Source organism: Bufo gargarizans, chromosome 2, assembly GCF_014858855.1.
Source record: "Bufo gargarizans isolate SCDJY-AF-19 chromosome 2, ASM1485885v1, whole genome shotgun sequence".
Classification (NCBI taxonomy): Eukaryota; Metazoa; Chordata; class Amphibia; order Anura; family Bufonidae; genus Bufo; species Bufo gargarizans.
This window is the reverse complement of record NC_058081.1, coordinates 280,589,920-280,603,560: the sequence shown is the minus strand read 5'-3', so window position 1 is coordinate 280,603,560 and position 13,641 is coordinate 280,589,920. Positions and strand designations below refer to the sequence as shown.

Here is a 13,641-nt window from a genome sequence, read left to right as displayed (position 1 = left end):
CATAAATTGGACAATCTTAGGGCCGCACAGGGGGGAAACTAAGACTGGCCTAAATGTGCCCCAGTACTTTCACCTAGAAGCACTGAGAATGATCTCTGCACCGTTTTGGAGTGTGATGGGGCTACACAAGGACTTAGCTCTTAGTCACACGTCCGTGATGAAATCAATGATCAGTCATTCATGAAGAATCCGTGTTTGGTCCGTTTTTTGGTTTTCCGTGTGTCATCCCTCTTCCACTGACACTGCACGGCTGAAAATGAATTTTCAGGGCATGTCTTATAAATGGTCCATGACGTTGTCTGTGTGCCATAGACTATAATGGGTGTGATGGATCCATAAATCTGGACAAACTAGAGCATGCTAAAACACAGATGTGTGAACACACGCATTAAACTGAGCAGGTATGTGTGCTGTCCGTGGAGAACGCGAACAGTAAACCTCCATGAATCGCTCACGTGTGAATATGGCATAACAGAGTGGGGGGGGGGGGGTCATTTATCAAAGAGCACTACACCAGAAACTGCAGTAAAACAGTCACACAGGACTGTTTTGCGACTTTTCAATTTAGGCGCAGGCTGCGTTTTTACGCCCTCCTCACCGCTGGCCTCAGCAAATTCACCATCAACATCCATTTCCAGGTACAGACGATTGGGGAGATTAAGCAAAACCGGTGTAAAAGAAAACTGCCTTAGTTACCCCTAGCAACCAATCAGATTCATTTTCAGAGCTCCTCTGGAAAATGAAAGGTGGAATCTGATTGGTTGCTAGGGGTAACTAAGGCAGTTTTCCTTTATGCCAATTTGGATGACTGAACTGGACACCAGTATGGAGCTGGAGAAGGAGGAAGGCGCCTGCCGTGCTCTGGCCCCGCACATGAGATGTTTGGCGCACGCACAGCACAGCTTACAGGGCGTCTGTCACGCACGCAATATGGCGGCAGAGGCTCGCGTGAAGAGACGCGCCATCCCAGCCTCCGGATTGGCCAGCAGTAGAGGTCAGCCTCGCCGACGTCACGAGCCGCACTTATAAAAGGCCGAGCAGCAGCGTGCACGGCTCTATCCAGAGGCGTTCAGAGGTAAAATGTATCGTCTTCATTCACAGGCAGTCACCGGAGTTTCATTCAGTTCTTCTTTCAAACATTTCTCCCATCTGCCGATAGAAGATTCGAATCTTATTCCTGAGAGACGTTTTAGTAAAAAGTGCTCTTCCATCGGCTGATTTTTACTTCACTCCACAACTCACACCGAGGAGCCAGGAATAACGCCCGACGCGGTGTGCTAAAGCGGGGCGAGGATTGGGGGAAGCGCCACTGACATGCCTAAATCGAAGAAGAGGAGCAGCCGGCCCGCGGGTAAGCCGGGGGAACTGGGAGGCCTGGTGTCTGAGGTGAGGCGCGCAGTGCATGCCGGATGTTGTGGTTCTTGCAGCACGGCGCCAGGGCTTGTCGCGCGGAGAAGTCATCGGGCGTGGACTACACCTCCCAGCGTACGTCGCGCGCAGTAAAGCCGGTCTTTGCCGGGTTTCTGGGAGCCGCCTGATATGGCTAATCGGATTAATAGTGGTGTCCGGACGTGGCGTGTCCCGCCAGAGGCCTCGTAGGGCGGTGACGTCAGAGAATGCGGCGGAGCACACGCTATTCCAGCATGTAACGTGCTCGTGCGGGTACACGTAGATATGACGCATGCACACGTCTGTCTACAGCAGTGACTGGTCACCTGCTGCTGCTGGCTCATAGCCATCTTGATCCCCTAGATGAGTGTTCTCTAACCTCACTCATCCCCTGCTGCTCGTCTGTCTCATGAATGGACCTGGTTCTGAGATTGGGCAGTGTGGGCCCATTGTGAGACTGATTCAGCTCTTGTGTGGGGGCTCCTGATTGTCCCCCAGAAGATGAGGAAGGACCTTTCCTCGGCGGTATGCTCCTCCGGCCCTGCATCCACACCGATTTGGATAGTGGGGGTAGGGCGCACTGCGCCACCAATGATTCTGTCGGCGGCTATGGCGGCAGAATAACATAGCCGGCACCCTGCCTCAGACAGGGAGCTGTGATCGGCAGCAGTTAACCCCTCAGGGGTAGCACTTGAGGGGTTAACTGCTGCTGATCGCAGCTTCCTTTCATATAGACAGGGCACTGCCTCCTGTATTTGTATTGGATGTTAACTTTCATTGGTGGTGCAGTGCACCCGCCCCTCCTCCTCCCCTCTCTCCTCATTGGCAGCGCGGCACAGTGTTGGGAGAGAGTGACTCCTCCCCTGCGCTGACAGCAGCGCGCTCATGTTCTGTGATGGCGCGCTGGACGCATATCAGCAAGGTTACATGCCGATACTGATAATTTAGAAAATCCATAAATATCGGTCGATCCCTACTGCAAGTTTATTCAGATTGCCAGAACTCTGACTGTTTCCAGGGAAGAAGGCATGTCGGAATAGTCCACAAGGTTTCTGGTAAAGGTCCCTCTGCACGGGACTATTTTCAGGCCGATTCTTCATAGCAATGCTCTCTTGGCGATTGGCCTGTATAAGTGTGCCGCAGATCGCCTGATGATGGAGCAAACACGTGTAACGAAATCATTGTTTACGGGCAGCACTTGTGCTGTGTGAACAGCGTTCTGCTGCCAGAAACAATGGATCTGTATGAGGAGTGGTGATTGGAGTAGTGGGCACTAGTTCCCCATGCCGCTCTTACCACCTCTGAGCAGGCGATTATTGGGGGGAAAAAGTGCTTTCCCGCCAATTGCCTGGTCAGTGTATGTAAGGCTACTTTCACATTTGCCTTTACCCTATAAGGCTAGGTCTACACGACGACAGGGCACAGCTATACTGCAAAATTTTGTTGCACTAATGTCGCGCGACAATTTTTATAATGGCAGTTTATGGTGTCGCACTGCAACATGTGACATGCTGCAACGCGACAGTTGCAGAAAAATCAATCTCAAATGGATTTTCAGCGACTGTCGCGTCATGTTGCAGTGTAACATCTTAACTGCCATTATAAAAATTGTCGCGCGACACTGGTGCAACAAAATGTCGTCGTGTAGACCTGCCCTAATTGTTGGAATCTAAATTAAAGGGATACGAGCGCTCAGGGAAACTGACAGTCATTGGATGTAGCTGAATCAGATTTCTCTCCCTCTATTTAAAGACAAGCTTACAATATATAGGCTTCAAACTGAAAAAATCTAATAAAAAAGAAACATCATATAAAGAACATGACAAGCTTACAATATATAGGCTTCATACTGAAAAAAATCTAATAAAAAAAGAAACATCATATAAAGAACATGACATTTGCGGTAACAAGATATAGATTAGGGCTCTTTCACACCTGCGTTCTTTTCTTCCGGCATAGAGTTCCGTCGTCGGGGCTCTATGCCGGAAGAATCCTGGTCAGTTTTATCCTAATGCATTCTGAATGGAGAGAAATCCGTTCAGGATGTCTTCAGTTCCAGACCGGAACGTTTTTTGGCCGGAGAAAATACCGCAGCATGCTGCGCTTTTTGCTCCGGCCAAAAATCCTGAAGACTTGCCGCAAGGCCGGATCCGGAATTAATGCCCATTGAAAGGCATTGATCCGGATCCGGCCTTAAGCTAAACGTTGTTTTGGCGCATTGCTGGATCCGACGTTTAGCCTTTTCTGAATGGTTACCATGGCTGCCAGGACGCTAAAGTCCTGGCAGCCATGGTAAAGTGTAGTGGGGAGCAGCATACTTACCATCCGTGCGGCTCCCGGGGCGCTCCAAAGTGATGTCAGGGTGCCCCAAGCGCATGGACACGTCATCCATGCGCATGGGGCGCTCTGACGTCATTCTGGAGCGCCGCGTGGACTGTAAGTATACCGCTCCCCACTACTACTATAGCAACCAGGACTTTAATAGCGTCCTGGCTGCCATAGTAACACTGAAAGCATTTTGAAGACGTATCAGTCTTCAAATGCTTTCAGTTCACTTGCGTTTTTCCGGATCCGGCGTGTAATTCCGGCAAGTGGAGTACACGCCGGATCCGGACAACGCAAGTGTGAAAGAGGCCTTATAAGACGTATGTTTCCATTTTTCTCTCCTCTCCCCTTGCACTTCCTGAGACTCGGACTGATACCTCTGCTAAAGACTGGGGAGGAGGAGGGGTACAATCACACATAAAGTGACTTTTTGACCTTGTTTTTAGCTTATCTGAGTATAACCTTTTTCTATTTAACTCTGTAAGCTCCATTCAATACATTGACCTCCATCTCCAACACTTGCGTTGTTTGAATCCGGCAGGCAGTACCGGCAATGGTCTCATCGAATACCAGATCTGATTATAATTTTTTTTTCAAAGATGAAACCAGATCCGACACTTGGTACCATATCTGGCATTAATACATCTGTGTCAAATGCGGTATTGGTCTGGGATTTTGAAATCTTCCGCCCGGCAGTGTGTTTGGTGATGTCACCGGCTCAGATGGGCGTGCTTTTGCGCTGCCCTAGCCGTTTTACTGGCTAGGGCAGCGCTAAAGCCCGCCTTTCAGTGCCGGTGACGTCACTGGGCTTCCTGGCAGCCCCATGGAGAGCCCCGGTACGTCACCGGAATTCCTAAAAATTAGGGATCGACCGATATTGCTTTTTTAGGGCCGATACCGATAATTTGTGAACTTTCAGGCCGATAGCCGATAATTTATACCGATATTCTGGGAATTTTCATTTTTGAAAAAAAATATAAAAATTCCCACAAATCTGCTGAAAATTAATGTTTATTGTTAATGTGTATTTTTTTTTTTGTAAATCTTTCTTTTTCATTTATATTTAATATTTTGGAGTTTTTATTATTTTTTTGTAACTTTTTTTTTTAACTAACTTTTAGCCCCCTTAGGGACTAGAACCCTTGTCCTATTCACCCTGATAGAGCTCTATCAGGGTGAATAGGAGCTCACACTGTCCCTGCTGCTGTGTGCTTTGTGCACACAGCAGCATGGAGCTTATCATGGCAGCCAGGGCTTCAATAGCGTCCTGGCTGCCATGGTAACCGATCGGAACCCCAGCATTACACTGCTGGTGCTCCGATCGGAGGAGCAGGGGAGAGGGGATCCTGTGGGGGGGCGCACTGCGACTGGGGGGGAGGGGGGGGGCGCACCACTGCTTAATACTGGGGGGGAGGGGGGGCGCACTGCGCCACCAATGTCTGATACTGGGGGGCGCACTGCGCCACCAATGAAGCTTAATCTCTAATTTATTCATATACAGGAGACGGGAGCTGCAGGATCACATAGCCGGCTCCCGACCTCTATGAGCTGTAGCTGCGATCTGCGGCACCTGAGGAGTTAACTACCGCAGATCGCAGCTACCGCTCATAGAGGTCGGGAGCCGGCTATGTGATTCTGCAGCTCCCGCCTCCTGTATATGAATGAATGATAGATTAATCTTCATTGGTGGAGCAGTGGCCATAGCTCCTCCCCTCCTCCTGTCCCCTGTACTTTCATTGGCTGCAGCGGCAGGAGCAGCACAGGGGGAGGAGACACTGCTTCCTTCTCCCCTGTGCTGCTGCTGAGGGAACGCGGAGAGCGCGATCTGTGTTCCCCATACACTATCGGAATATCGGCAAAATAAATACCGATAGTGTTCAAAATCCTGAATATCGGCCGATAATATCGGTAAATCCGATAATCGGTCGATCCCTACTAAAAATACCTTTGCCCTGCACGATTTAGCGCAGGGCAAAGGAGAGCATCGTAGCATGAACTGCTCCGATGCTCAAGTCAGGGAGGCTGCCTGGGTGAAAATGGAGGTATGTCCGGGTTCACCTCTGAACCTGGACAACCCCTTTAGGTTCAATGTTTTGTTAATCTGAATTTTATGTGATGGATCAGAACACAATAGTCTTAGTTGAAGTGAAATGAGAAAAAAATATATATATAAAACTATTGTTTAGAAATAGAAAGCAGAAAATTGGCATGTGCGTGTGTATTCACCCCCTTTCTTAGCCCATAAAAAGCTCTGGTGCAACCAATTACCTTAAGAAGTCACATAATTAGTGAAATGATGTCCACCTGTGTGCGCATTATTAAGTATATTAAGTATCACATGATCTGTCATTACATATACACACGTTTTTTTGAAAGGCCCTAGAGGCTGCAACACCTAAGCAAGAGGCATCACTAACCAAACACTGCCATGAAGACCAAGGAACTCTCCAATCAAGTAAGGGACAAGTTTGTTGAGAAGTGCAAGTCAGGGTTAGGTTATAAACAAAATATCCAAATCTTTGATGATCCCCAGAAGCACCATCAACTCTATCATAACCAAATGGAAAGAACATGGCACAACAGCAAACCTGCCAAGAGAAGGCCACCAACCAAAACTCATGGACCGGGCAAGGAGGGCATTAATCAGAGAGGCAGCACAGAGACCTAAGGTAACCCTGGAGGAGCAGAGCTCCACAGCAGAGACTGGAGTATCTGTACATAGGCCGACAATAAGCCGTATGCTCCATAGCGTTGGGCTTTATGGCAGAGTGGCCAGAAGAAAGCCATTACTTTCAGCTAAAATGCATGTTGTGAGTGCGAAAAGGCATGCGGGAGACTCCCAAAATGTATGGCGGAAGGTGCTCCGGTCTGATGAGACTAAAAAAACTAGAAAACGCTATGTCTGGCACAAACCCATGACATCACCCAAAGAACACAATCTCCACAGTGAAACATGGTATTGGCAGCATCCTGCTGTGGGATGTTTTTCAGCAGCCGGGACTGGGAAACTGGTCAGAGTTGAGGCAAAGATGGATGGTGCTAAATACAGGGATATTCTTGAGCAAAACCTCTACCACTCTGTGCGTGATTTGAGGCTATGACGGAGGTTCACCTTCTAGCAGTACAAAGACCCCAAACACAAATGTGTTGGAATGGCCTAGTCAAAGCCCAGATCTCAATCCAATAGTAAATCTGGAGCAGTTTAGCAAGGAGGAATGGGCAAAAATCCTAGTGGTAGGATGTGGCAAGCTCATAGACTTACCAAAAGACACTTGGAGCTGTGATTGCCGCAAAAGGTGGCTCTACAAAGTATTGACTTTAGGGGGGTTAATAGTTCTGCACATTGACTTTTAGACTACTTTCGCACCTGCGTTCGGTGTGGATCAGTCTTGTATCATAATGGATTTGTTTGCATTATTCATTCAAAAAAAGTAAGTCAAAACGGATCCGTCTTGACTTAAAGGGGTTGTCCAGGATTGGGAAGATTAGAGTATGTGTACAACAATGCCCTAAATGTTACAATCGTGCCTGTCCTACCTTTACCCGACATTTCTAATGCCCAGTTTTCAAATCTCCATCTCTCAGCCGGAAGCGCTGTTTCCGAGACTCGGTGATGTACCGGGTCCCTTTCTGCCGAGTGAAGCCTCTTCTTCCGCTTCCCAGGGAGCCCGGTGATGTCACCCTCAGCCACATGAATTATTCAAAGTGCCTGGATGGGCGGTAACAAGGCCGCAACCAACCGTGCTAAGCCACGCCCATCCGGTCCGGTGACGTCACCGGGCAGGGCGCTTTATTATGAATGAAAGAGGCAGAGCACTGAATATTAATTAGGGGGCGGAGATGGAACCACAGTGCAGTGCGGCAGGAAGGTAGGAAAAATTAAACATAGGTGTAAACAAAGCGTGGGGGGACCGTATGAGCAATATAGAAATGGTGAAAATACTTAAAAACATATGGGGGGGCCTTGATTCAGCTGTTAATAGGGAGTACACAAAAAAAGAGAAGAAATTTGATCCCGGACAACCCCTTTAAATTGAAAGTCAATGGGGGACGGATCCGTTTTCAATTGTACCATATCGGTGAAAAGCAGATCCGTCCCCATTGACTTACATTGTAAGTTAGGACGGATTCGTTTTGCTCCGCATCGTCAGGCAGACACAAAGCTGCGTTTTAGTGACCACCTAAAAAACGCAGTCAAACTGATGCATTCTGAACAGATCCTTATCCATTCAGAATGCATTGGAGCTTAACTGATCCATTTTGGATTGCTTGAGAGAGCCCTGAAACGGATCTCACAAGCGGACCCAGAAACGCCAGAGTGAAAGTAGCCTTATTTTGTCCTATTTGTTTGCTTCACAATAAAAAAAAATAATCTTCAAAGTTGTGGGCATTTTCTGTAAATTAAATGATGCAAATCCTCAAACAAGCCATGTTAATTCCAGGTTGAGGCACCAAAATACAAAGTCAAGGGGGTGAATACCTTTGCAAGGCACTGTACATGAGCCCTAAAGCAGGGTGCAGATTAAGGCCCGCTTTTACAAGTGCCAAGGACCAGGGCAATTACTGGAGTTGAGTGCCCGTATTAATGTGCGTACCCAATAAGTGTCCTGTGTAAGTGCACCACTTCTGCTCCTAGAGGCTCCATTCTCCCACCTCCCTCCAAGTCTTTATTGGCAGGGCCCTGAGTGCATGTTAGATCTCGTGCCTGCACCATGCCGTTTGGTGCAGGCATATAGTGAAGGAAGGACGCTCACTGGCTGCCAACTTCCTGCCTGCGCTGAATACTAAACAGCGAGATTTACTATGCACTCAATTCTGGTAGGAGGATGCGAACGCTGCCTGGCCCTGTCAATCAAGACTTGGAGAAAGGTGACAGGTGGGAGAACGGAGCTTCTAGGAGCAGGGGCATATTATAAATGTGCATGTTATAAAAGTTATCGTATTTTTCACCCCATAAGATGCACTTTTGGCCCCATAAAATGCCCCTGCGTCTTATGGGGCGAATGCTGCCATTTTACATCGCAGTCTGCAGACTGATGTATCAGCTTGAGGGAGGAGGGGCCGGTGTCATGCAAATGTGTGTGGGGTCATTCATAAAGTAGGCGGCGCAGGCAGATGACGTCGGTGAGTTACAGCCGCCTGCCCTACTCTGCCTGCTACAGGACATTTAGTAAATGGTACAGATGGGGCTGGGGATCGGAACTTTAATTAAAGTTATTATTATTATTAAATGGTTTAGGCAATAAGGAAGTGAGTAAGTGCATGCCACCGGCCCCTCTGTATATTAGGGCATCTGTGGATGGCACGATTATGGGGGGATTTGATCTGTGGATGGCACTGTTATGGGGGGGGGGATGATCTGTGGGTGACATATATATAGCAGTGCCATCCACAGATCCACCGCCCATAACAGTGCCATCCGCAGATCCACGCCCCATAACAGTGCCATCCGCAGATCCACCGCCCCATAACAGTGCCATCCGCAGATCCACCGCCCCATAACAGTGCCATCCGCAGATCCACCGCCCCATAACAGTGCCATCCGCAGATCCACCGCCCCATAACAGTGCCATCCGCAGATCCACCGCCCCATAACAGTGCCATCCGCAGATCCACCGCCCCATAACAGTGCCATCCGCAGATCCACAGTGCCATCCGCAGATCCACCGCCCCATAACAGTGCCATCCGCAGATCCACCGCCCCATAATAGTGCCATCCGCAGATCCACCGCCCCATAATAGTGCCATCCGCAGATCCACCGCCCCATAACAGTGCCATCCGCAGATCCACCGCCCCATAACAGTGCCATCCGCAGATCCACCGCCGCAGATCCACCGCCCCATAACAGTGCCATCCGCAGATCCACCGCCCCATAACAGTGCCATCCGCAGATCCACCGCCCCATAACAGTGCCATCCGCAGATCCACCGCCCCATAACAGTGCCATCCGCAGATCCACCGCCCCATAACAGTGCCATCCGCAGATCCACCGCCCCATAACAGTGCCATCCGCAGATCCACCGCCCCATAACAGTGCCATCCGCAGATCCACCGCCCCATAACAGTGCCATCCGCAGATCCACCGCCCCATAACAGTGCCATCCGCAGATCCACCGCCCCATAACAGTGCCATCCGCAGATCCACCGCCCCATAACAGTGCCATCCGCAGATCCACCGCCCCATAACAGTGCCATCCGCAGATCCACCGCCCCATAACAGTGCCATCCGCAGATCCACCGCCCCATAACAGTGCCATCCGCAGATCCACCGCCCCATAACAGTGCCATCCGCAGATCCACCGCCCCATAACAGTGCCATCCGCAGATCCACCGCCCCATAACAGTGCCATCCGCAGATCCACCGCCCCATAACAGTGCCATCCGCAGATCCACCGCCCCATAACAGTGCCATCCGCAGATCCACCGCCCCATAACAGTGCCATCCGCAGATCCACCGCCCCATAACAGTGCCATCCGCAGATCCACCGCCCCATAACAGTGCCATCCGCAGATCCACCGCCCCATAACAGTGCCATCCGCAGATCCACCGCCCCATAACAGTGCCATCCGCAGATCCACCGCCCCATAACAGTGCCATCCGCAGATCCACCGCCCCATAACAGTGCCATCCGCAGATCCACCGCCCCATAACAGTGCCATCCGCAGATCCACCGCCCCATAACAGTGCCATCCGCAGATCCACCGCCCCATAACAGTGCCATCCGCAGATCTCCCCCTCCATAACAGTGCCATCCGCAGATCTCCCCCTCCATAACAGTGCCATCCGCAGATCTCCCCCTCCATAACAGTGCCATCCGCAGATCTCCCCCCCCATAACAGTGCCATCCACAGATCTCTCCCCCCCCCCCCCCATAACAGTGCCATCCACAGATCTCTCCCCCCCCCCCCCCCCCCCATAACGGTGCCATCCACAGATCTCTTCTCCCCCCCCCCCCCCATAACGGTGCCATCCGCAGATCTCCCCCTCCATAACAGTGCCATCCACAGATCCCCCCCCATAGTAGTGCCATCCACAGATTCCCCCCCCCCCCATAGTAGTGCCATCCACAGATTCCCCCCCCATAGTAGTGCCATCCACAGATTCCCCCCCCCCCCATAGTAGTGCCATCCACAGATTCCCCCCCCCCCATAGTAGTGCCATCCACAGATTCCCCCCCCCCCCATAGTAGTGCCATCCACAGATTCCCCCCCCCCCCATAGTAGTGCCATCCACAGATCCCCCCCCCCCCATAGTAGTGCCATCCACAGATCCCCCCCCCCCCATAGTAGTGCCATCTACAGATCACCCCCCCCCCCCCATAGTAGTGCCATCTACAGATCATCCCCCCCCCATAGTAGCGCCATCCACAGATCCCCCCCATAGTAGTGCCATCCACAGATCTTATTTTCCTCCTCAAACCTAGGTGTGTCTTATGCGCCGGTGCGTATTATAGGGTGAAAAATGCGAAATATTTCTGGAGTAACGGGGGCATGGATAAAACTAGGAATAGGCTAGCACTTTGCGAATGTCAGCCAGTTTAATTTGGGCATTTCTGGTGACAGTGCACCCTCTGGCAGGGTGTACCGATTAGACTGGTGTAAAATGCTGGTCTTTGATAATTTCCCCCGTTGTCTATAATAGACTTGTCTTTCAGACAATTTTTTAACATTACACTGCTCTGGCATCGCCCTATACAGCATAGTTGGACATGTCCTCCTTGGCCAGGACACCTAATACAGATGTGTTCCTGCAGTCCTTCCTGTGGTTTGGATTACTTCTGGTGAAGGGGCCCGTTCTGATAAGGGGTGCGTGCGGTGGATGGCTGAATTTCCACTGATAAACTGGTTTAAGGACAGCTGAGGTGACGCTCCACCTGACTTCTGCAGATCACCACTCCATGCTTCTTGTAGATAGTGGGCAAACAGCTGATGGTGACTTGCATGTTCTTGGCATAAAGCCTGTGATGGTGAGTCATTCTGATGTCTGCATAGGAGCTGGAACAGTAGTCTGGTTGTGGAAGACTAGAAACGAGGTAATTGTGACTATTTGGGAAGCTCCTGGTAAGTAAAGAAACTCCTATGAAGTGGGGGGAGCAATATATTGTGGTATGGGTGTTCAGTGGATTAATACACGGATTGTTCACATTTGGACATGGTTGCTGTGTTAGCTATGACACTTGTGTGAACTGAGCATGGGCTATTAATGAGCGAGTGGCATCAGAAGTGTGGCTTGGAGCTCACCCCACAGACAATATTACTACAGTGTGCTCCTGTTCTCTTCTGTGGGAGCGGTGCTTGGTGGTGGGCGGACCCTGGGAAATCTGGGGTCCTCCAGCCAAAACTCTCCCCGCACTGTTCTCCAAAGGTGGACCCCCCCCCTATCAGACAATGGGGGCATATCCTAGCGATGCCCCCATTGTCTGTGATGGGAATACCCCTTTAATTCCTGGCAAACCCCTTAAATGCAGTGGATCCATTTGCAGCTTTAGCCCCATTTAGTGGTGCTAATCTGTGAGTAGACACCCACTGAGGTTTCTGGGGTGGTTCACCATGCATGGTTGAATGGGGGTAGTGCTGCATTAACCAGCCCTGACCATTACACAGTGGATGGAGCCATGTAGTTCCAAAGCCGGCCATTAATATAAAAATCCCAGAAAAACCCTTTACATACATTTTATTTTTTTAACAGCATCGGTCCTATAGCTAGTCCACAACATGACAGGGTGTTGAACACTTCTACGTTTATATCTAATGCTGATATATGAACAGAGTTTTCAGCAGCTATCCTGTGGGTGGGCAGTCACTGTTTAACTGGTGGGGGTCTGACCTTGTACTGCAGAATGTCCCATTCACCTTTCAGAGGAGCTGCAGTACCAGGCATGCCTGTATGGACAGTCGCTGTACCTGAATGTCATTCTCCACTGATCATACATGGATATCCTTTTAAGACGGGTACAGAATATGTACCTTGTAGGACCAGTTTCTTTGGGAGTGTTAAATCTGAGTTTCAATTCAGGCCAGCCCAGGTGGCACAGAAGTTCTATACAGATATGGTCCTGGTTAGGTTTGACCCCTCATGGTCTTGCCCCTGAGTTGCCAGGACGAGCCACTGTGTTAGTCTTGTATGTTATTTGCAGTTATAAAAATGCTCATTTATAGTGTTGGGCCTCAATAGTTGGACATGGTGGTCACCTAAAGCTACTTTCACACTGGCGTTTTGGCTTTCCGTTTGTGAGATCCGTTCAGGGCTCTCACAAGCGTCCAAAACAGATCAGTTTTGCTCTAATGCATTCTGAATGGAAAAGGATCCACTGAAAATGCATCAGTTTGCCTCCGATCAGTCACCATTCCGCTCTGGAGGCGGACACCAAAACGCTGCCTTGCAGTTTTTTTCTGTCCGCGATGTGGTGCGGAGCAAGACTGATTCGTCCTGGCTCACAATGTAAGTCAATGGGGACACATCAGTTTTCTGGCCATAGAAGACATAATACAACCGGATCCGTTCATGACTAATGCATGCGGTTGGATTATTGTAACGGAAGCGTTTTTGCAGATTCATGATGGTTCCACAAAAAAAGCTAATGTGAAAGTAACCTTAGACTCCTAACCTCACAAAACAAGTCTGTGTGCAGTTGCTCTCCTTTTTTGACCTGTTCCTTTGTGTTGGGTCATGACCAGGCCTGAGACTTGCACATCTGTGGATGTGTATTTTTCCGCTGGTGAGTGTTCAGTGTAAATACTTCATAAATGGTTTACCTGCTGCGGTAAACATCATGCTCATTCCGCCTGTTGTCTAATACAGACTTGGATCATGGCCTCACAAAACATTTCACCTGCTCCTTTCTGCTAGAAGTGGGCTTGTTCATTGAGATGACAGTACTCCGTGGTTAGAAGTATGGAACAAACTTGTTACCTAGCAGACACCT

At 49.8% G+C, this 13,641-nt stretch overlaps 1 protein-coding gene across 4 annotated transcripts in view; it reads left to right on the top strand.

Moving 5' to 3' along the window:
• Positions 1-1,033: 1,033 nt before the first annotated feature.
• IFRD1 (interferon related developmental regulator 1) overlaps positions 1,034-13,641 on the top strand; it is a 33,023-nt gene continuing 20,415 nt past the window's right edge. The window contains exon 1 of one of the 4 annotated variants that reach the window (XM_044280319.1): positions 1,034-1,351. In XM_044280319.1, coding sequence (XP_044136254.1) covers positions 1,315-1,351 — 37 coding nt within the window. In that variant the 5' untranslated portion in view covers positions 1,034-1,314. Of the gene's footprint in view, positions 1,352-11,756; positions 11,777-13,641 lie in introns of those variants that run through there. The other 3 variants (XM_044280318.1, XM_044280320.1, XM_044280321.1) reach the window with 3 other exon arrangements.